The following is a 21,306-nucleotide window of genomic DNA, read 5'->3' as shown; positions in this document are numbered from 1 at the left end:
GCGTTAGTGAACGCGGTTGATGTAGTGGAACGTCCTCACATCCCTCGATCCGCCCCGCGAACAATCCCGTGATCAGTCCCACGATCTAGTACCGAACGGACGGCACCTCCGCGTTCAGCACACGTACAGCTCGACGATGATCTCGGCCTTCTTGATCCAGCAAGAGATACGGAGAGGTAGAAGAGTTCTCCGGCAGCGTGACGGCGCTCCGGAGGTTGGTGATGACCTTGTCTCAGCAGGGCTCCGCCCGAGCTCCGCAGAAACGCGATCTAGAGGAAAAACCGTGGAGGTATGTGGTCGGGCTGCCGTGGAAAAAGTCGTCTCAAATCAGCCCCAATACCTCCGTATATATAGGTGGTAGGGAGGTGACGTTGCCTTGGTGCTCAAGGAGCCCCAAGGGGGTCGGCCGAGTCCAGGGGGGGAAGGCTCCCCCCCAAACCGAGTTGGACTTGGTTTGGTGGGTGGGAGTCCTTCCCTTCCTTCCCACCTCCCTTTTTTTTCTTTCTCTTTGATTTTCCTTTGTATGGCGCATAGAGCCCTTTTGGGCTGTCCCACCAGCCCACTAAGGGCTGGTGCGCCACCCTCATGGCCTATGGGCTTCCCCGGGGTGGGTTGCCCCCCGCCCCCCCGGTGAACTCCCGGAACCCATTCGTCATTCCCGGTACATTCCCGGTAACTCCGAAAACCTTCCCGTAATCAAATGAGGTCATCCTATATATCAATCTTCGTTTACGGACCATTCCGGAAACCCTCGTGACGTCCGTGATCTCATCCGGGACTCTGAACAACATTCGGTAACCAACCATATAACTCAAATACGCGTAAAACAACGTCGAACCTTAAGTGTGCAGACCCTGCGGGTTCGAGAACTATGCAGACATGACCCGAGAGACTTCTCGGTCAATATCCAACAGCGGGACCTGGATGCCCATATTGGATCCTACATATTCTACGAAGATCTTTATCGTTTGAACCTCAGTGCCAAGGATTCATATAATCCCGTATGTTATTCCCTTTGTCCTTCGGTATGTTACTTGCCCGAGATTCGATCGTCAGTATCTGTATACCTATTTCAATCTCGTTTACCGGCAAGTCTCTTTACTCGTTCCGTAATACAAGATCCCGCAACTTACACTAAGTTACATTGCTTGCAAGGCTTGTGTGTGATGTTGTATTACCGAGTGGGCCCCGAGATACCTCTCCGTCATACGGAGTGACAAATCCCAGTCTCGATCCATACTAACTCAACGAACACCTTCGGAGATACCTGTAGAGCATATTTATAGTCACCCAGTTACGTTGCGACGTTTGATACACACAAAGCATTCCTCCGGTGTCCGTGAGTTATATGATCTCATGGTCATAGGAACAAATACTTGACACGCAGAAAACAGTAGCAACAAAATGACACGATCAACGTGCTACGTCTATTAGTTTGGGTCTAGTCCATCACATGATTCTCCTAATGATGTGATCCCATTATCAAGTGACAACACTTGCCTATGGCCAGGAAACCTTGACCATCTTTGATCAACGAGCTAGTCAACTAGAGGCTTACTAGGGACAGTGTTTTGTCTATGTATCCACACAAGTATTGTGTTTCCAATCAATACAATTATAGCATGGATAATAAACGATTATCATGAACTAAGAAATATAATAATAACTAATTTATTATTGCCTCTAGGGCATATTTCCAACAGGGAACTCCTTAGTTCAGTCGGGACTGACTAAGGGCCTTGTCCCTTATGAGGGGTAGTCCTTGAGTTGGACCTTTAGGGCAGGCCTATGACCCTACCCTAGGACTATAACCCCATCACCTACTCAAATCATCGGTGAGAGTGAGAACATAACGATAACCACCGTGAGATTCAACGTTCATTGGACCACACACATCAGTATGTATTATTTCCAATAAGTCGGTTGCTCTCTCCATTATTCCTGAGAATGGAGTCTTAGTCATCTTGCCCATGAGGCACGATTCGCATGTGTCAAATGATTCAAAGTCAAGAGACTCTAATAGTCCATCAGTATGGAGCTTCTTCATGGGCTTAACGCCGATATGACCAAGGCGGCAGTGCCACAAGTATGTGGGACTATCATTATCAACTTTACATCTTTTGGTACTCACACTATGAATATGTGTAACAACACGATCGAGATTCATCAAGAATAAACCATTCACCAGCGGAGCATGACCATAAAACATATCACTGATATAAATAGAACAACCATTATTCTCTGACTTAAATGAGTAGCCGTCTCGCATTAAGCAAGACCCTGATACAATGTTCATGCTTAAAGCTGGTACCAAATAACAATTATTAAGGTTTAAAACTAATCCCGACGGTAGATGTAGAGGTAGCGTGCCGACGGCGATCACATCGACCTTTGAACCATTCCCGACGCGCATCGTCACCTTGTCCTTGGCCAGTCTCCGCTTATTCCGCAGTTCCTGCTTTGAGTTGCAAATGTGAGCAACAGCACCGGTATCAAATACCCAGGAGCTACTACGAGCGCTGGTAAGGTATACATCAATAACATGTATATCACATATACCTTTAACGTTGCCGGCCTTCTTGTCCGCTAAGTATTTGGGGCAGTTCCGCTTCCAGTGACCCTTTCCCTTGCAATAGAAGCACTCAGTCTCAGGCTTGGGTCCGTTCTTTTTCTTCTTCCCGGCATCTGGCTTACTGGGCGCGGCAACAACTTTGCCGTCTTTCTTGAAGTTCTTCTTACCCTTGCCTTTCTTGAAACTAGTGGTCTTGTTGACCATCAACACTTGATGCTCTTTCTTGATTTCTACTTCTGCAGACTTGAGCATCGAGTACAACTCAGGAATGGTCTTCTCCATCCCTTGCATGTTGTAGTTAAGCACAAAGCCTTTGTATCTTGGTGGGAGAGACTCGAGGATTCTGTCAATTATAGCATCATCCGGAAGTTCGACTCCAAGTGAAGTCAGACGACCGTGTAACCCAGACATTTTGAGTATGTGCTCACTGACAGAACTGTTCTCCTCCATCTTACAGCTAAAGAACTTGTCGGAGACTTCATATCTCTCGACACGGGGATGAGCTTGAAAAACTAGCTTCAGCTCCTGGAACATCTCATATGCCCCGTGTTGCTCAAAACGCCTTTGGAGCCCCGTTTCTAAACTGTACAACATGCCACACCTAACCAGAGAGTAGTCATCACTCCGCGTTTGCCAGACGTTCAGAATGTCCTGGGCTGCTGCGGGAGCGGGAGGGTCACCTATCGGCGCATCAAGGACATAAGCCTTTTTAACTGCTTCAAGGATGAGCTTCAAGTTGCGAACCCAGTCCGCATAGTTGCTACCATCATCTTTCAGCTTGTTTTTCTCTAGGAATGCGTTGAAATTGAGGTTGACGTTGGACATCTACAATATTTATAAATACAACTTTTAGACTAAGTTCATGACAATTAAGTTCATTTAATCAAATTAAGTATGAACTCCCACTTAAATCGACATCCCTCCAGTCATCTAAGTGATACATGATCCATGTTGACTAACCCGTGTCCGATCATCACGTGAGACGGACTAGTCACCATGGTGAGCAACTCCATGATGATCGTATTCAACCATACGACTCATGTTCGACCTTTCGGTCTCTTGTATTCTAGGTCATGTCTGTACATGCTAAGCTCGTCGAGTCAACCTAGGTGTTTCGCGTGTGTAAATCTGGCTTACACCCGTTGTATGCGAACGTTAGAATCTATCACACCCGATCATCACGTGGTGCTTCGAGACAACGAACCTTCGCAACGGTGCACACTTAGGGGAATACGTTCTCGAAATTTTAAGAGGGATCATCTTATTATGCTACCGTCGTTCTAAGCAATAAGATGTAAAACATGATAAACATCACAATGCAATCATATAGTGACATGATATGGCCATTATCATCTTTGCTGTTTCGATCTCCATCTTCAGGCATCGCATGATCATCATGGTCACCGGCGTGACACCATGATCTCCATCATCATGATATCCATCATCGTGTCTCCGTGAAGTCGTCACGCCAGCTACTACTATCACTACTACTATAGCTAACCGTTAGCAATGAAGTAAAAGTAGTAAGCACATGGCGTTGCATCTCATACAATAAATTAAGACAACTCCTATGGCTCCTGCCGGTTGTCATACTCATCGACATGCAAGTCGTGAAACCTATTACAATAACATGATCATCTCATACATCATACATGCAACATCACAACTTTGGCCATATCACATCACATGTCAAACCCTGCAAAAACAAGTTAGACGTCCTCTAATTGTTATTGCAAGTTTTACGTGGCTGATTTGGGTTTCTAGAAAGAACGCCTTCTTACCTACGTGACAGCCACAACGATGATATGCCAAATCTATTTACCCTTCATAAGGACCCTTTTCATCAAATCCAATTCGACTAGAGTAGGAGAGACAGACACCCGCTAGCCACCTTTATGCACGGTGTGCATGTCTGTCGGTGGAACCAGTCTCACGTAAGCGTACGTGTAAAGTCGGTCCGGGCCGCTTCATCCCACAATACCGCCGGAAAAGAATAAGACTAGTAGCGGCAAGCAAATTGACAAATCATCGCCCACAACTTTTGTGTTCTACTCGTGCATAGAATCTACGCATAGAAAACCTGGCTCGGATGCCACTGTTGGGTAACGTAGCATAAATTCAAAATTTTCCTACGCATATTCAGATCTTCCTATGGAGAGACCAGCAACGAGAGAGGGGTAAGAGCATCTTCATACCTTTGAAGATCGCTAAGCGGAAGCGTTGCTAGAACGCGGTTGATGGAGTCGTACTCGCAGCGATTCCGATCAAGTGCCGAACTACGGCACCTCCGCATTCAACACACGTGCAGCCCGGTGACGTCTCCCGCACCTTGATCCAGCAAGGAGGAGGGAGAGGTTGGGGAAGAACTCCAGCAGCATGACGGCGTGGTGTCGATGGAGAGACGAGGTCTCCCGGCAGGGCTTCGCCAAGCGCCGGCAGAGAGGAGGAGGAAGAGGAGCAGGGCTGCGCCGAGAGAGAGGGAAAACCGTGTGTCTCAATGGCCAAAACCCCTCTCTATTTATAGGAGGAGGGGGAGGGGGGGTGCGCCACCCCTAGGGTTCCCCCCTAGGTGGTTCGGCAGCCACCAGATGGGAGGGGGGGGGGGGGGCGACCAGGGCAGGGAAAGGGGGGGCGCACCCTAGGTGGGCCTTGGGCCTCACCCGCGCCTAGGGTTTCCCCCTTCCCCCTTCTCTGTTGCGCATGGGCTGGGTGGGGGGCGCACCAGCCCACCTAGGGGCTGGTTCCCTTCCCCACTTAGCCCATCTAGCCTCCCAGGGTCGTTGCCCCCCTTCGGTGGTCCCCCGGGGCCACCTCCGGTGGTCCCGGTGGTCCCGGTACGTTACCGGTGATGCCCGAAACACTTCCGGTATCCGAAACCATCCGTCCTATATATCAATCTTTACCTCCGGGCCATTCCGGAGCTCCTCGTGACGTCCGGGATCTCATCTGGGACTCCGAACAACTTTCGGTAACCTCATATAACAATTCCCTATAACCCTAGCGTCATCGAACCTTAAGTGTGTAGACCCTACGGGTTCGGGAGACAGGCAGACATGACCGAGACACCTCTCTGGCCAATAACCATCAGCGGGGTCTGGATACCCATGGTGGCTCCCACTTGCTCCATGATGATCTCATCGGATGAACCACGATGTCAAGGATTCAATCAATCCCGTATACGATTCCCTTTGTCTATCGGTATAGAACTTGCCCGAGATTCGATCGTCGGTATACCTATACCTTGTTCAATCTTGTTACCGGTAAGTCTCTTTACTCGTTCCGTAGCACGTCATCGTGTGACTAACTCCTTAGTCACATTGAGCTCATGATGATGTTCTACCGAGTGGGCCCAGAGATACCTCTCCGTCACACGGAGTGACAAATCCCGATCTTGATTCGTACCAACCCAACAGACACTTTCGGAGGTGCCCGTAGTGCACCTTTATAGTCACCCAGTTACGTTGTGATGTTTGATACACCCAAAGCACTCCTACGGTATCCGGGAGTTGCACAATCTCACGGTCGAAGGAAAAGATACTTGACATTAGAAAAGCTTTAGCATACGAACAATACGATCTAGTGCTATGCTTAGGATTGGGTCTTGTCCATCACATCATTCTCCCAACGATGTGATCCCGTTATCAATGACATCTAATGCCCATGATCAGGAAACCATGATCATCTATTGACTAACGAGCTAGCTAACTAGAGGCTTGCTAGGGACACATTGTGATCTATTTATTCACACATGTATTACTGTTTCCTGTTAATACAATTATAGCATGAACAATAGACGATTATCATGAACAAGGAAATATGGTAATAACCATATTATTATTGCCTCTAGGGCATATTTCCAACACTTTATTCTTGTACTCGTAAGTTTAGCCAGCAAATATATGCTTAGCCGCTGTTGCAACCTCACCACTTAACCATGTCTCACCCATTAAGCTTTGGTAGTCTTGATACCTTTGGAAATGAGATTGCTGAGTCCCCTGTGGCTCACAGATTACTACAACACCAGTTGCAGGTACATGTAAAGATTACTTGACGCGAGCGTGTTGATTGTTCATTTGGAGTTGCTTCTTCTTCTTCTTCTTCATCGATCTAGGATGGGTTCCACGCCGACAGCCTGGGATAGCAAGGATGGACATCGTTCTTATTTTCTCGTTTGTTTTCGTCCGTAGTCGGACCCTGCTCTTACTCTTGATGAATATGTACTGTACTGATGTGACTCTGATGTAGCTTGTGGCGAGTGTAAGCCAATTCTATTATATATCTCTTCTTTTCAGTACATGTACTTGTAACGATATCCATTCTTGCGACACGACGAGATGGGCTTCTATCCCTGACGAGGCCCTCGTGCCAAATTGAGGATAGGGTCGCATCTTGGACGTGACACTGGATGTGGTGGAAGAAAAGGTGGGCATATATAGATACTTACAAGCTTTGAAATTTCCTCTAGTACATCTCCAAAGTGTCGATTGATGGTTTACCCACCGTGTTGGAACCGGTCTTGCAATGTTTCATTACTAGCATTTTTTGCAACTGCATATAAAAATATCGCAATCTTTTCTTCTAAGGAGATCATTGTTGAATCCTGAAGTATTTCATTCTCACGCAACTTATCAACTAGAGCATGAAAAATGTAAGCCTCCATTGTGGAATGCCTTTTACATAAGCTTTCATGCCCATTTAAAATTTCCTCAACATGAGCAGCTCCTGTAAGATTAGATGTATGCATTGGTTTTCTCTTTCTTCCTTCTTCCATACTAGCGAAGACAAATAACATGAATTCATCTTCCATCTGTGACCTCCTATGATAGCCTGGATCCATTGAAATGTATGGAAATCAGCAAGAAATGCTGAAAATATTTGTACGTACTATCAGTGAAATGTGAAAATATTTGTACGTTCTATCAGTGAAATGTGGATCAACAACGAAAATATGGAGCTAAATCATATTGTCAATCTATATGTACTAACATGTTGTTTATGTTATCCTGGTTGTTGTTGATGTCTATGCTAGAAGCTACTGGAGGGGGTGCTTCTTTGGTTAGCTAAGCATAAACCGAAGATGAGATATGGTGTAGTCGGAAGATGATATGTGTGTGTGTGTTTTTATCTCCACAACAAGGTGGTATATAGGGACAGAGGGCTACGTACAACCATGTAACAACTAGTTGCTTGAAAGCAACTAATGACTAGTTTCTTAAAATTAAAATATTATTGAGTTATGTTTTCTATGTTTGTTCCTATCCTCTAAAGCAAAGCACATTTAATTTCCCATTCTTATGGTCACGATTGAAAATGCATACACCTCATTTCCTATACCTTTCCTATTCCTATAAAATTCCCATTCTATGAACCAAAGGAGGCCTTAGTTTCGTCCATGACAACTTTTTTTGTTCACTTTCCCCCATCATAGTGGCACCCACCCTCACCAATGTTCAAACGGGGGTTTGCCGTTGGTCAAGAGAGTTGACTCTTAGCCACCACTTTTAGTGACGAGCGGGACACACCATGCCATTCATGTGTAGTAACATCGCGGTCATGTTGACAATTCCACACCATGCTGGAGTCGTGTAGCCGATGTGCCCGCCACGCGTCTATTAATGTATTTTATTGTCGTGTGACACACCACCGTTCACCCACTCGTGTCCCAATCCCCTCCCCTCCCCTCGCCGGCACACAGATGCACACGACAGCCTCCACCAAACCCTAGCCGCCCCCCTTCAGCAGCCGGAGCAATGGTCAGCCGTGGTGGTGGGGCGTGAAGCAACATACGTGGGCGTCAAGCGCTATTCATTCACGACATGTTGCACACCCTCCGGGTTGATGAGGCGTTGCTCCTTGCCCGCTGAAATGTCATGATGCCGCCGGACACGCGCGTGCCATTGTACTGACACATGAGATTGGGGGGGGGGGGCTCGCGGTAAGTCATGCCCCCTCCGTCTGCACGCCGGCCATGTCACGCATGATACACGCGTTTCGGGAAGGCTTTTCGCCGGAGGAGCAGTCCAAGCCGCACTACACGCCCGACAGCCAGCGGTGACGAGAGATCCTGGTGGAGGAACATGTCGCCCGCATCCAGCACTACGACGACCATTACCCGCCTTCGTGGAACAACATCGACGAGAGCTACGCCTTTTGGGAAGGGTGTACATTCCCCGATGTCATGGCCGCATGCAGCTTGGTCTGGAGGAGGGCGACCGAGTTTCGCCACCGCGGGCCACGCCTCGACTCATTCTGTGGTCCACACCCACATCTACACGAGGGGACGATGGTCCAAATACCAGCCGGGCCTCCGCATTCCAAAGCCGGTGCCAGGGACACCGTGGACGAATTCTGTAGTGCGTAGCACCGACCTGTGCATGCGAAAGCCGGAGCCGGGAACGAGCTATGTAGTGCGCGGCACCATCCTACGCATCTTGATTTCCCGCAGCGCCCATTTGATACTCCCAAAGCCCGAGCTCGGGATGAGCTCGCGTGCCGCCCTGCCCATGCCCAACTCGGAGCCCAGAACGAGCTCACACGGCCCGCTGCTCGATCCCGAACTGGAGCGAGAGCCACCGGTGCTGGCGGATCGAGTACATGGGGAGATGATCAGTGATGACCCACAAGTATAGGGGATCAATCGTAATCCTTTCAACAAGTAAGAGTGTCGAACCCAATAAGGATTAGAAGGAAATGATAAGTAGTTTTCAGTAAGAAATTCTCTACAAGTGCTGTAAGTAACAATGATAGATAGTTTTGTAGCAAGATAGTTCGTAACAAGTGACAAGTAACAACAGTAGCAAAGGTGCAGTAAGGTAGCCCAATCTTTTTATAGCAAAGGATAGGCCTGAAAGATCTCTTATAGAAAGCAAGCGCTCCCGAGGACACATGGGAATTTCTGTCTAGTCATATTCATCATATTAAATTGATTCGCATTCACTACTTTGATGATTTGATATGTTGGTGGACCGGTGCTAAGGTGTTGTTTTTACTTGACTGACAACCTACTTATGATTACCCCCTCTGGCAAGCATCCGCAACTACGAAAGAAGAATTAAAAATAATCTAACCATAACATGAAACATGTGGATCCAAATCAGCCCCTTATGCAGCAATGCATAAACTGAGGTTTAAGCTTGTGTCACTCTTGCAACTCATCATCTATTTGTCACTCCACAATGACTTTCCTTAGGCACATAACATGGTGAAGTGTCATATAGTCAACGCTCATATGACACCATTAAAAGAAGTAACAATATTCATATCATCAAAATATCGAACGAATACCAACTTAAAACATTTTAAAAATATATTAAACAAGTATTTAAAAAATGTTGAACACATATTTAAAAATATCACCAATAGTATCGTAGGAGCCAACAATAGTATTAAAATACCGAGGTAAGGAGGGGGCAACATAGCCCTTCACGATAGTATGCGTAGTGCAACTATGGAACTCCCACAGAAGCGGTACTATCGTAGGTATTAGCGGTACTACCGCGTGGTAGATAGCAACAGAGCTAGAACAGAACATAAGGATTGCTCCAAAGTATGGGAAACTATCGTGGATGCACATATATTGTGTACGTGTTGAATTCACTCATATTTTTCAAGCTGGATCCTCTCTTAATGGTATGGATACCCTACGACTCAAATAAAAAAAAGAAACATCGAAGAACCTGTCTTCACTCCTTTTCTATTCAAGTGGGATCAAGCCGTCTAATGCCACATGTATGGATCTTTGAAATGCTTAATACACATGGCTAATCTGTGAAATACATTGTCATCAATACCAAAACCAATTAGAGAGACATACCTTTCACCCCGTTTTATTTTACCTCTATCACAATTAGGTGGTGTCTTATTTGAGGCAGCGCCAAATGCCTAAAGCCCGGTCATCTCGTTCAGACCGTGACTTTTGGCCCAGCCCACAGCCACAGCCCAGCCACCCATAGAGCATTGCCCGGACAAGAAGCCGAGGAGGGAGCGCAACAAGGGCAAAGCAGAGAGGGCATCCATTCCCCTCCCCCTCCCCCTCCCCCCAAAGCAAGAACATTCCCCCCCGACCCCGAGCGCCGCCTCCGCCGGCCGCCGTTGCTGCCGTCGTCGACCACCTCCTGTTGCTGCCGTCTTAGAACACCTCGCCATCTACCACGAAGCTGTTGGACTCCAGGCAAGGTGAAGCTGAGGAGGGAGCGCCGCGTCTGCAGCTGCTCGCCGTTGAGTCGAGGGTCGACCGCCGTCTCCACCTGCCCGTGTTCGACCACCTCCTCACCGTATCGTCGACCGGAGAAGGCCACAAAGCTGGAGGACGCGGGGGATGGAGCCGGTCCGGACGCGCCTGTACTTGCATGCCGTCTCCTCTGTTCGATCCTATGCTCTCTGATGAGTGAGTGATGACTGAACTATTGAGTGCCAAATTTTTCAACAATTACTACTGAATTGTTAGTAGTTAGTACTGATCTGTTGAGTGTTGGCCACACCCACCCTGACTTTGTGCATCTCAGAGCTGTTGCTACCGGGCAAGACCAATTCATCTACCGAGTGAAATGCAACTGCTTAGGAAGTAGGAACAGTGAGCAGCCTGTGATTGATGTCAGGTCTTGCAATGCAGAGATGTCGAAATTGCTGGCTAACATGCAAATTGCCATTGCCAACGCAGCTCTCACGGAGAAGAAGGGCATGCTTTGGGATAGAGAACAGAAGGCTGAAGGTTGCTGACCTAAATGGTGATTTCACCCTGTCACTGGCCAAGGATTGCGTACCTTCGAACAAAGTAAACAAAGAGGTATTCTTTCTGCATCTTCCCATTTGTGTTCATGTTGAAGCATGATGCCAGTTTATTCAACTCTCTTTGGTAGACACGATTATCCTTTTTTCCCTTTAGTCCAGTACAAGAATTTGGCATGCATATACAGCTAATTACTCGAGTTCCAGTGACAATCAGGAACAAACACAAACACCAGAGTAACACAGGAAATATATCAAATAGTTTCTTCGGTGAAAGCGAAAACAGAGTCGAATCAAACAAGAATCTGTTATAGTTAACAGTCTCGAATCAAACAAGAAACAGTCTCGAATCAAATATTTACACAAGTATCACCACGTTTGTCAACAGATTTTCAGCCTTAACACCTCTCTTGTGTCTCAAACGGATTGCAGTCCCAGGAGAACCGCCGACTCATCCGCTTAGCACCTCTGCTAAGCATCGAACAAACCCCAGCCGGGGAGCAACGGCTCGATCACCAGTGACAAAGGACGCGAGCTCTTGGTGGTCTTCCCGGCTGCTCTTGAAGAACTCCAGTGGGGATATGAACGTGGGCTCGTATCCCCAGCAGAAAACTAGCCCGGCTTTCTTCTGCCAGGAGCCAAGAACTGCTCCAAGGTCTGCTTCCCTGTAGTCCTCATAGGTCAGCTTCCATGCCACTGGGTCGCCCTCGCTGCTGCCCCTGGCATTCTGATAAAGCGCGGCTCCCCATCCCTCGAACCATATCAACAGCTTGGAGGGATGTGGCTGCCATGCCCCAAATACCCTTGCTTGACACGGAGCAGCAACCACAGAGATCTTTTGCCAACCTTGATCAAGGTTCAGCTGCCACAGTACAACGTCTGTGCTGGTGTCCGCCTGCGACGCGACACAAATGGAACCTGATAGCTGCAGGAGCCCCGAGTGGAGAGCCTCAGGGGGGAGGTCGACCTTCATGCTGGTCTCCTCCTGGATGTCGAACGCAATCAACCGCCGGATCTGATTGCCGTGCCCGCCAGCCTCCAGCATATAAATCTTGTCGTCTTGGCAAATTGATGGATCAAGTTGTGAGATATAGTCGGAAGGGGGGATACTACGTGGCTGGGTGCTATGGCGGTCACCGAGCGTCTTGACCATTATTGACCCGTTCCGCAACATCAGGATCTTGAATTTCTTGGCAGTTGGGCAATAGCCGAACCCACATAAATTGTTCTTGGAGTCGAAGTCCAGAAAGACTAGCGTCGCCTCAATCCTTGAAGCAGGGTTGAAGATGATGCACCCACAAAACTTCTTGCTGACCAGATTCGAAACCTGAAGCGCAATCAAACCTTTGGCGGTTCCAAAGTAACTGTAGGTGAACTTGCCGCGGAGCCCATGGCTGAAGCTGCAGGACAGAGCCTCGTCGTGGAAGGAAAAGCTCTGCCGACCCCTCATGGCGACGGGGTCGAAGCAGTAGGCGAGATGGACATCGCTCGGTGGCGCTTGACGAGTAGACATCCAGAAAGACGAACCGGATAGAGCGGTGGCCATGTTCTTCGACGCGCTTGCGTAGCGGAAGATGTCTCGAGAGGGAAGACGAGCGAAGACCTGCAGCAGCAGATCCTCGGAGAGCTCTTCCTCCCGCTATCTCCTTCTCTCGGCCTCCTCCTCCAGAGAAGGTTTCTTCCGCGAATCCATGGCGAAACCGATCGATTGTCAGTTCTGACGAGGTTCAAGATATTGCCCTGCGCGGCTCCGCCTCGTGTATTTATAAGGAACCGCTGGTTGCGCCTACACACACAGGAAAGGTTTCCTTTCTTTTGGTAGGGTAGAATGACGGCTGTCAGGCCGTGCATCCCTCAAACTAGAGATTAGAGCAATTTCAACCGTGTGATCCAAACGGACGTGCTTTATCCGCTTTTTATTCATTTGGATCGGCGTGTTCGCCCCCTTTTGTAAATAAGTCGACCGTATGTCCAATCGCGCGACCCATTTTTCATCCACACATAACATTGTTTTAAGGTAAAAAATACCCACGATCATAGGTCATGTCAGGGCAATGCCAGCACCAAGAGTTACGTCGGTGATATGCCAGCGGCCGGCATACATATGTCAGCCTACCAAAAAATATATACAGTTTTCATGCGAAATACACTTGTCAGTGGCTAACACACATGCCAACACACGAAATAAGGTTGTAGTTCCATCACGCCATCTTTTTCGTGGCCATGCGTGCACACCACAACATGGATCGCTCGTCATCGTGGTTGAGCACGTCCCACTGCATCTTCTTGAACTATGGTCGCTTTCTTGGAGACACCGTTCTCAAGTCCACCTTCATGATCTGGACTTCTTTCGTCATGCAAGCCAGCCAACCTTTTCTTGCTCTGGTGGCTGCTTTTGTGGCCTCGATCTCTGACATCTTCGCTTGCTTCTCCGCCTCCAACGCGAGTTTCTTATATGTCCATGAAGGCCTTAATTTGCTCCTTGTCTTGCCAACACTTCTCCTCTCTTAAATCCTTGTTGGTGATCATGCCTTGCAAAGGAGCTTGCAAGGGAAGGGATGCTGCCTTGCACTTGCCCTCTTTCTTGTAGTTGGTCTTCCCCATGGCCGCGACTTCTCCCCCTCACCATGCTCTTCAACGGCTGCCTCCCCCCATGCGCCTTGATGGCGGCGTATTGCGCTTTGAACTTCTCTTCGTCGTTGATGATCATACAACAATGAATGAGGTTACAAGACTTGCCCTCATAATGGAGCTTGAATGCTTCCAAAGCTTGAAAGACCTACAAATGAACAAATGGACGAGCAATATTTATGGACGAGTAAGCTACGAGACAATCAAATAAGCAAGCATGTCGGCCATACCATGTCTTTCATGCCGATGCCACTCACAGTACGGGCCTCTATGCTCTCAAGGATGGAACATAACTTGTTGCACACTTGTTGTATCACCCTCCAATGCTTATCGAACGAGACCCACCCACGCTTGCTCTCCATTTGGTATGGTTTAAATTTCTTGCGCTCGTGAAACTCGCGATGCACTCTTTGCCAAAATGCCAACACGTTTTGCTCAGAGCCTATCTTGGGGTCTTATTTGTTGGGGAAAGTCGCATGAGAAACAAAAAATTTCCTACGCACACGCAATACCTATCCATGGTGATGATCGTCTACGAGAGGGGAGAGTGCATCTATGTACCCTTGTACTTCGCTAAGCGGAAGCGTATATAACGCGGTTGATGTAGTGGAACATATTTGCGATCCAAATCGCAGCCCGTTCCGCGATCTCATCACGATCCGTCCCACGATCTCATCACAATCCTTCCCGATCTAGTGCGAAACGGACGGTACCTCCGCATTCAGCAAACGTACAACTCGATGAAGATCTCCGCCTTCTTGATCCAACAAGAGGGCGGAGAGGTAGATGAGTTCTCCAGCACGACGGCGTGGTGGTGGTGGTGGTGGAACTATTTCAGCAGGGCTTCGCCTAAGCACCGCTGAAACTAGACTGGAGGAGAAACAGATCTAGAGAGAGAGGGCAACACGTGGCTGTTTTTCTATGTCTCAAAACCCTCAAAAACCTCTAGTATATATAGGAGGAGGGAGGGAGGAGGCTGCGCCCTAGGGCTGGTCTCTTTCCTTGGTGCAAGGAGGAGAGGAGGAGTCCTCCTACAATCCTAGTAGGATTAGGACTCCTCCTTCCCACTTGGAAACTCTTTCCACCTTGTGTTTTTTCCTTTTCAAAACTCATGGGCCTTAGTGGGAGCTTATGTTAGCACACCAGGGGCTGGTTTGTATCCTCTCACAGCCCATAAGGCCCTTCGGGCATGACACCCCTCCCGATGGTCCCCGGTACCCTCCCGGTACACTACTGATGAGCCCGAAACTTTTTCGGTGACCAAAACAAGACTTTATATATATATATATATGTATATATATATATATATATATATATATATATATATCAATTTTTACCTTCGGACCATTCCGGAGCTCCTTGTGACGTCCGGGATCTCATCCGGTACTCCGAAGAACTCTCGATTACCAATACCTATAACTCAACTATACCGAAATGTCATCGAACCTTAAGTGTGCAGACCATGCGGGTTCGAGAACTATGTAGACATGACCTGAGACACAGTCCGATCAATATCCAATAGCGAGACCTGGATGCCCATATTGGATCCTACATATTCTAGATAATATTATCGGTTGAACCTCTATGTCAAGGATTCATAAAATCCCATATACCATTCCCTTTGTCCTTCGGTATGTTATTTTCCCGAGATTCGATCGTCGGTATCTCAATATCTATTTCAATCTGTTACCGGCAAGTCTCTTTACTCGTTTCGTAATACAAGATCCCCTGGCTAACTCTTTAGTCACATTGCTTGCAAGGCTTGTTTGTCATGTTGTATTACCGAGTGGACCCCGTGATACCTCTCCGTCACAGGGAGTGACAAATCCCAGTCTTGATCCATGCTAACTCAACCGAACACCTTCAGAGATACGTATAGAGCACCTTTATAGTCACCCAGTTACGTTACGACGTTTGATACACACAAGGCATTCCTCCGGTGTCAGTGAGTTACATGATCTCACGGTCATAAGAATGTATACTTGACATACAGAAAACAATAGCAACAAAATGACACGATCACATGCTACGTTTATAGTTTGGTCTTGTCCATCACATCATTCTCCTAATGATGTGATCCCGTTATCAAGTGACAACATTTGTCTATGGCCAGGTGTCGGGGGGATAACCTCGGGGTAGGCTCAACGAGCCTGCTCCTTTATCTCCGGCCCAAAAGGAATGACCAGGAACAACTCCACAAGGCCCAAGTCCTTTGGCCGGCTAGGCTACACCTACCGGCTAGGGGTCGAGATGACCAACTCTCTGGCCGGCCAGGCAGCACCTGTTGGCTAGAAGCAAGACGGCTACCTCTTCCTGGTCGCCTAGGCCAAGCCAGTCGGCTAGGGACGAGGCGGTCGTGCCCAAGTCGGCTAGCCAAGCAGGCTAGCCGGCCGGGGATCTCAAGTCACATCAGATCGTAGGTCATCAAGAGACCCTATGATTAAAGGTGGCTACACGTCAGCAAAGGTACTTGTCGTGGGTATAAGCCTGACAGTAGATGTGTAGGGTACGAAAAGGATGGGCAGAGCCTTAGCTACGGCGAGGTTGTATGAGTTCAGGCCCCTCTGCGGTGGAGGTAATAGCCCTACGTCTCAGTGCTCTGGGAGCTTGTTGTCGAGTGGAATATGGAATACAATGATTTGCTAACCCCTGCACTAGTGGGGGAGGGTGGCTTATATAGAGTGCGCTGCCCTCCACAACGGTTCGGTGCACAGGGGTGGAGTAGTGGCGAATAAATGCCTACGTTACAGGTAACGTACGTCTTAAATGCTAATAAAGGCGAGGGGAAACATACGACCGTTTCCCCCCAGGGGGGTTACGATGCACAGAGTGGAATCCAGTCGGTTAGTTTGATATACTCCGAATGCTCGTCTCCGACTGGAAGGTCGAAGATCTGTTACCGACTGGATGATGGAAACTTCTTAGTTCAGTCGGAACTGACTAAGGACCTTGTCCCTTATGAAGGGTAGTCCTTGGGTAGGACCTATAGGGCAGGCCTATGGCCCTAGCCTAGGACTATAACCCCATCATTAGTCCCCGAATGGATTGGGGTTGGAACGACGAAGCGATGCTTGAAGTTTGGATCCACTGGTACGGATGCGACTTTGGCGTTGCTTGCCTCGATCCATTTTATCTTCTCTGACCAACGATCCGAGTGGAAGTTTTTGTGGAACAAACTGTCGGAAACCGAGTGCTTCCAGGGTATCTCCTGACGTGACCAGTCAACTGACAGCGGCGGATTTTCCGGGATCCTCAAATTTCGGTTTCCGCGCGCTCAGCGGGGATGACGCCAGCGCGCTCGAGTAGCGCCTTCATCCTCTCCACTGATATCGCCGCGGTCGGTCGGGGGATAAGGTTTCGGGGCCACCTGCCAGCGACCCAGTCGGAACCTTACTTAAATCCCGGCGGCGAGGGTTTTTCGTTATGCCCGCCGGATCTTTTGCCTTTGCTTCGTCCTTCTCGCCACCTCCAGCGCACCTAACCTCCCCACTCCTCCTTCCCCTTCGCGGATTCGCAGCCTCCGCCGTGACCAAGGTTAGACCAGCAAGATGGAGGCGAGGAAGAAGAAGGGGAAGGCGGCGGCTCCTGCTCAGCGGCGGCAGCGGCCGTTGCCGGCGGGGTGGATCCAAGGCGACTTCCTCCCCTCCACGGTGACGGAGGGGGATCTGCTGCAGCTGGTGGAGCACGGGATGATCGTGCACAAGTCTTGGAGGCTGCCGGCGGAGAATGAGGTCAAGCCGGCGCCCCGGGAGGGGGAGCGCGTCCTGCTGCTCAGCCATGTCTATCGAGGTTTTTCTCTGCCTCCGCATCCTTTCTTCAAGGGCATTATGAACCACTTCGGGGCACAGCTTCACCACTTTCCCCCGAATGCTATTGCCCATCTCTCTACTTTCATAGTTCTGTGCGAGTGCTTCATCGGCTGCCCTCCCCATTAGGGGCTGTTCAAACATATATTCTCTGCTAGATCTCAAACTATCAAACAACTCAACCAGTCGGATGATAAAACACATCTTCTCCAACTCTGCGGAGGCTTAAGTTTCCAGAAAAAGAGTCGGAGTAGTTATCCTGCTCTTCAGCTGAGTGAGTCGGTTAGGAACTGGTAGTCGACGTGGTTCTACTGCCAAGACGTTGCCTGCCCGAATGCCTTGACAGGGTTGCCTCCCTTTAGCTTAGATCGACCCGCTTCGCCTAAGCAGCTTGCGGTCACGAAGGCGGAGAAGAACGACATCCAGCCTCTGGTCGACGCACTCGTAGATGTCGTCAGAAGGGGGGGGGTCACCGGCATAGACTTGTTGGAGGTTTTCCTAGGTCGGCGCATCCAACCCCTGTAGGCTCGCGACCACGCCATGTGGCATTATACGGGGCCCGAGGATTCCACTCGGACCATCGTTGTGGGCGCGACCGAGGAGAAGGTGGCGTCGTGGGTGCTCCAGATCACGGGCGCCTGCGAGAACCCAGAGGATCCCGGCGAGTGAAGCCTTTCTGCGCGGACCATCCTCCTCCGAACCAGGTGAGTACCATCTGTCGAGTGTACGTAACTGTCTTAGTTTTATTGCTTGCTTGAATCTCTATGCGATGTCTGATGTCGCCGGCTGTATTTTATGCAGAAGTGGACCAACTGGTTTTCTCCCGTCTTGAACGGGAACCCGGCCGAGGAGGAGGAGGAGGAGGGCAGCCAGGAGGGCAGCGTGGAGAGCGCCGAGTATGTCTCCGACAGCGGGGAGACGGAGGAAGAGACTAGTGAGGAAGAGGAGGAGGACGAAGAGCAAGACTCGCCACCCCCGCAGCTAGAGCATCGGACTAAGCGCCGACACGAACCTGCAGTTCCCTCAGTCCCTCCGGCATCCTCGAGTGCTCCGCCCACTGCTCCCGTTGTCCCGAGTGCTCTGAGCACCAAGAGGGCCAGGGATGTTGCTGCCGAGCCTGCGGGTCAGCCTTCCAAGGCGGCCAAACCGAGTGGATCTAAACCCCGGAAGGCTTTGCCGCGGATGAGGGTCACTGTTCCCGTCACCTCTACGTAAGTGCATTGATCTTCTAATTTCCTCTGATATCCGATTGGACTCCTGTTTTATTGGTCGAATGAACTTCGCTCGACAGAGTTGCTACCTCGGCCACCTCTTCGGCACGCTAAGAGGATGACCCCATGGACACGGACAACGTCGTCTCGTCCCAGCCAGGTGCGTTGTAGTGACTTCGAGAGTTTTATATTATCGCGTCGCGAATTCTATCTTCGGTCTTGCCGGTGACCAGGGTAGACCTGAGCAAGCTACGGAGCCTGTTCTTGAGGCTGCTCCGCCAGTTACTGCTCTCGCCGCAGACGTGTTGCCGACTGAGGCGGTGCCGCTGACTGAAACGGCGCTGGTGGTTGACGAACCGACTGGAGCAGGCCTCGGGATGCCCAAGGAGCTTCCAACGATGCCAGGCTCATCGAATATCGAGTTCAACGTCCAGTGCCTCCTGAAGGATTAGGTGGGGCGGCCAAGGGGGCCATGGTGCAGGCGGAGCTGATGGCGGGAGAAGCCAAGAAGGCATACGACTCTATCGCCTCCCTGTACCAGCGGAGCTTGGAGCTGCGGGACGATATCCGAGTAAGTGGGCTAGTAAGTATTTACTTTTCTCTTGTAACCCATTGGTGTTCTCGGATACTGTATGATGTTTGCAATGGGTTCACTCTGAGTGAACCCAGTGGGTGTAGTCCCCGAGACTTCTGTCGAGTGCTTGCACCGGCAGTTGTCTTTATACATATTGTCTTTGACTTGGTCAGATCCGTAAATAATATGGTCGACTGCGAACAGTTGTGGCACTCGGGGTGCACTTACTGTAAGAGTCCCCGAGAGTAATTTTACTCAGGTCGGGTAGTATTAGCCTCGTAGGCGTAGGTGTTATCATGTATCTCAATAGGGCGGACCTGCTTGAGTTGCATGCCAGTGGGGTCACTCTCAGTGAACCCACTGGGTGTAGTCCCCGAGACCGCTGTCGACTACTTGCGTCGGCAGGGGTCTGAAGAACTTAAACTTTTATTGTTGGATTGTCTGATTGTCTCTTTGTGCTGGCTGGCAGAAAACTTATGAAATAGGGACAACGTATGAGACTCTGAGGGCGGAGAAGATTCAGTTTGCTGGTGAGCTAGATGCGGCACTGCTTGCAATGGCTGGTATGAAGGAGGTTTTGGCGGAACGAGAGAAGTCGTTGGAGCAGGCTCGTGAAGCGAACAAAGTGCTGACTGGGAAGTTGAGAAGATGGGGAAACAAAGGACTGCTCTGATGGGACAAATGGACGTGCTGAACAAACGGTGTATAGATCAGGAGAAATACGTCAGTGACTGGGCTCGGCAGATGATGACGCGTCTGGCTGGTAAGTCCTGTTTTTTCCGAGTGCTTGTGGTATGTGCGTCACACTCGGCGCTTATTGTTTGCTTGTCCTGTTGTTGCAGATTTTTGCATTGACGCTGAAGCTGAAGCAGCTGACGTGGAGCGGTCGATGCGCGAGAACGTTCCACTCGGCGAGGACGCCAATCGAGATCTGCTCCGAGCGCACATCCGCGTGGGCAAAGTTGGCCCTTTCATCGGTCGACTGAGAGAAGTCGTCGGCCGGATCGACAAGGAGCTTTGGCCTGAAGATGAGTCGCGGCAGGAGATGGAAAATTTGATGACTCGACTGGAGGAGATCCCGAACTGAGTGTAGTCATGGAAGAAATCTGCGGCTCGTTGTGGTGCAGATGTTGCTCTGTCCCTGGTCCGAGTTCATTGCAAGGAGGTGCGCGAGGAGAAGCTGAAAGCATTGAAGGTCGCCAACACGAAGAAACTTCGATTCGAAGACTTCATGGAAACCTTCCTTGAAAGTGCCACCCGCATCGCCGACGGTATCGATCTGGACACGTTCGTAGAGCCCTCCAGTCCTGGCGCTAATCCGGATGATGCGTAAGAAAACTTTATCCTCGGTATGCCGAGTGTTTATTTGTAAGGAACTTTGGCCACTGCTGTTGGCCGTCACATTCTTGGATCGGTGTGGGTAAGCTTGATCCGTACCGAGTGAACTATCTTGTTTTCTGAACTTTGAATCTGTAGCAGATCGTTTGCTCTTTTGTTGCAATTTTGCCTCGAGTTTTTGTTTGGCGTTTCTTGGTGAAGCCAATGGCAAACATGCGTAGCATGTAAGTGTCAGTTGTCTTGACATCTGCACGAGCCTCTATGAGGGTCTTGCGGAGTCTCCGAGTGAATCTGTAGGGTACACTCGAAGGCAACAGAGTACTTAGGCGATTCGTGATCGCAGCTAAGTCATCGAGTGCGTTGGACAGGCCTCACTCGAAGCGAGTTGGTACTCATGTAATTGTCAGTTGTTTTGACATCCACATGAGCCTCAATGAGGGTCTGCTA

The 21,306-nt window shown here is 49.5% G+C and overlaps 1 protein-coding gene and 1 long non-coding RNA gene across 2 annotated transcripts; one reads left to right on the top strand and one right to left on the bottom strand.

Moving 5' to 3' along the window:
• Positions 1-10,609: 10,609 nt before the first annotated feature.
• LOC123398797 lies at positions 10,610-20,030 on the top strand. Its single transcript, XR_006610260.1, has 4 exons — positions 10,610-10,958; positions 11,077-11,135; positions 11,232-11,357; positions 19,991-20,030. It is a non-coding gene; the product is annotated as an uncharacterized LOC123398797 (long non-coding RNA).
• LOC123398796 lies at positions 11,366-14,467 on the bottom strand. The gene has a single exon (XM_045093251.1). The coding sequence runs from the start codon at positions 12,843-12,845 to the stop codon at positions 11,751-11,753; it is 1,095 nt and encodes a 364-aa protein (XP_044949186.1). The 5' UTR covers positions 12,846-14,467; the 3' UTR covers positions 11,366-11,750.
• Positions 20,031-21,306: the final 1,276 nt, after the last annotated feature.

This window comes from Hordeum vulgare, chromosome 5H (genome assembly GCF_904849725.1).
Source record: "Hordeum vulgare subsp. vulgare chromosome 5H, MorexV3_pseudomolecules_assembly, whole genome shotgun sequence".
NCBI classification, from domain to species: Eukaryota; Viridiplantae; Streptophyta; class Magnoliopsida; order Poales; family Poaceae; genus Hordeum; species Hordeum vulgare.
Note: the sequence above shows the minus strand (reverse complement) of the source record. Positions and strands in the feature narration are given on the sequence as shown.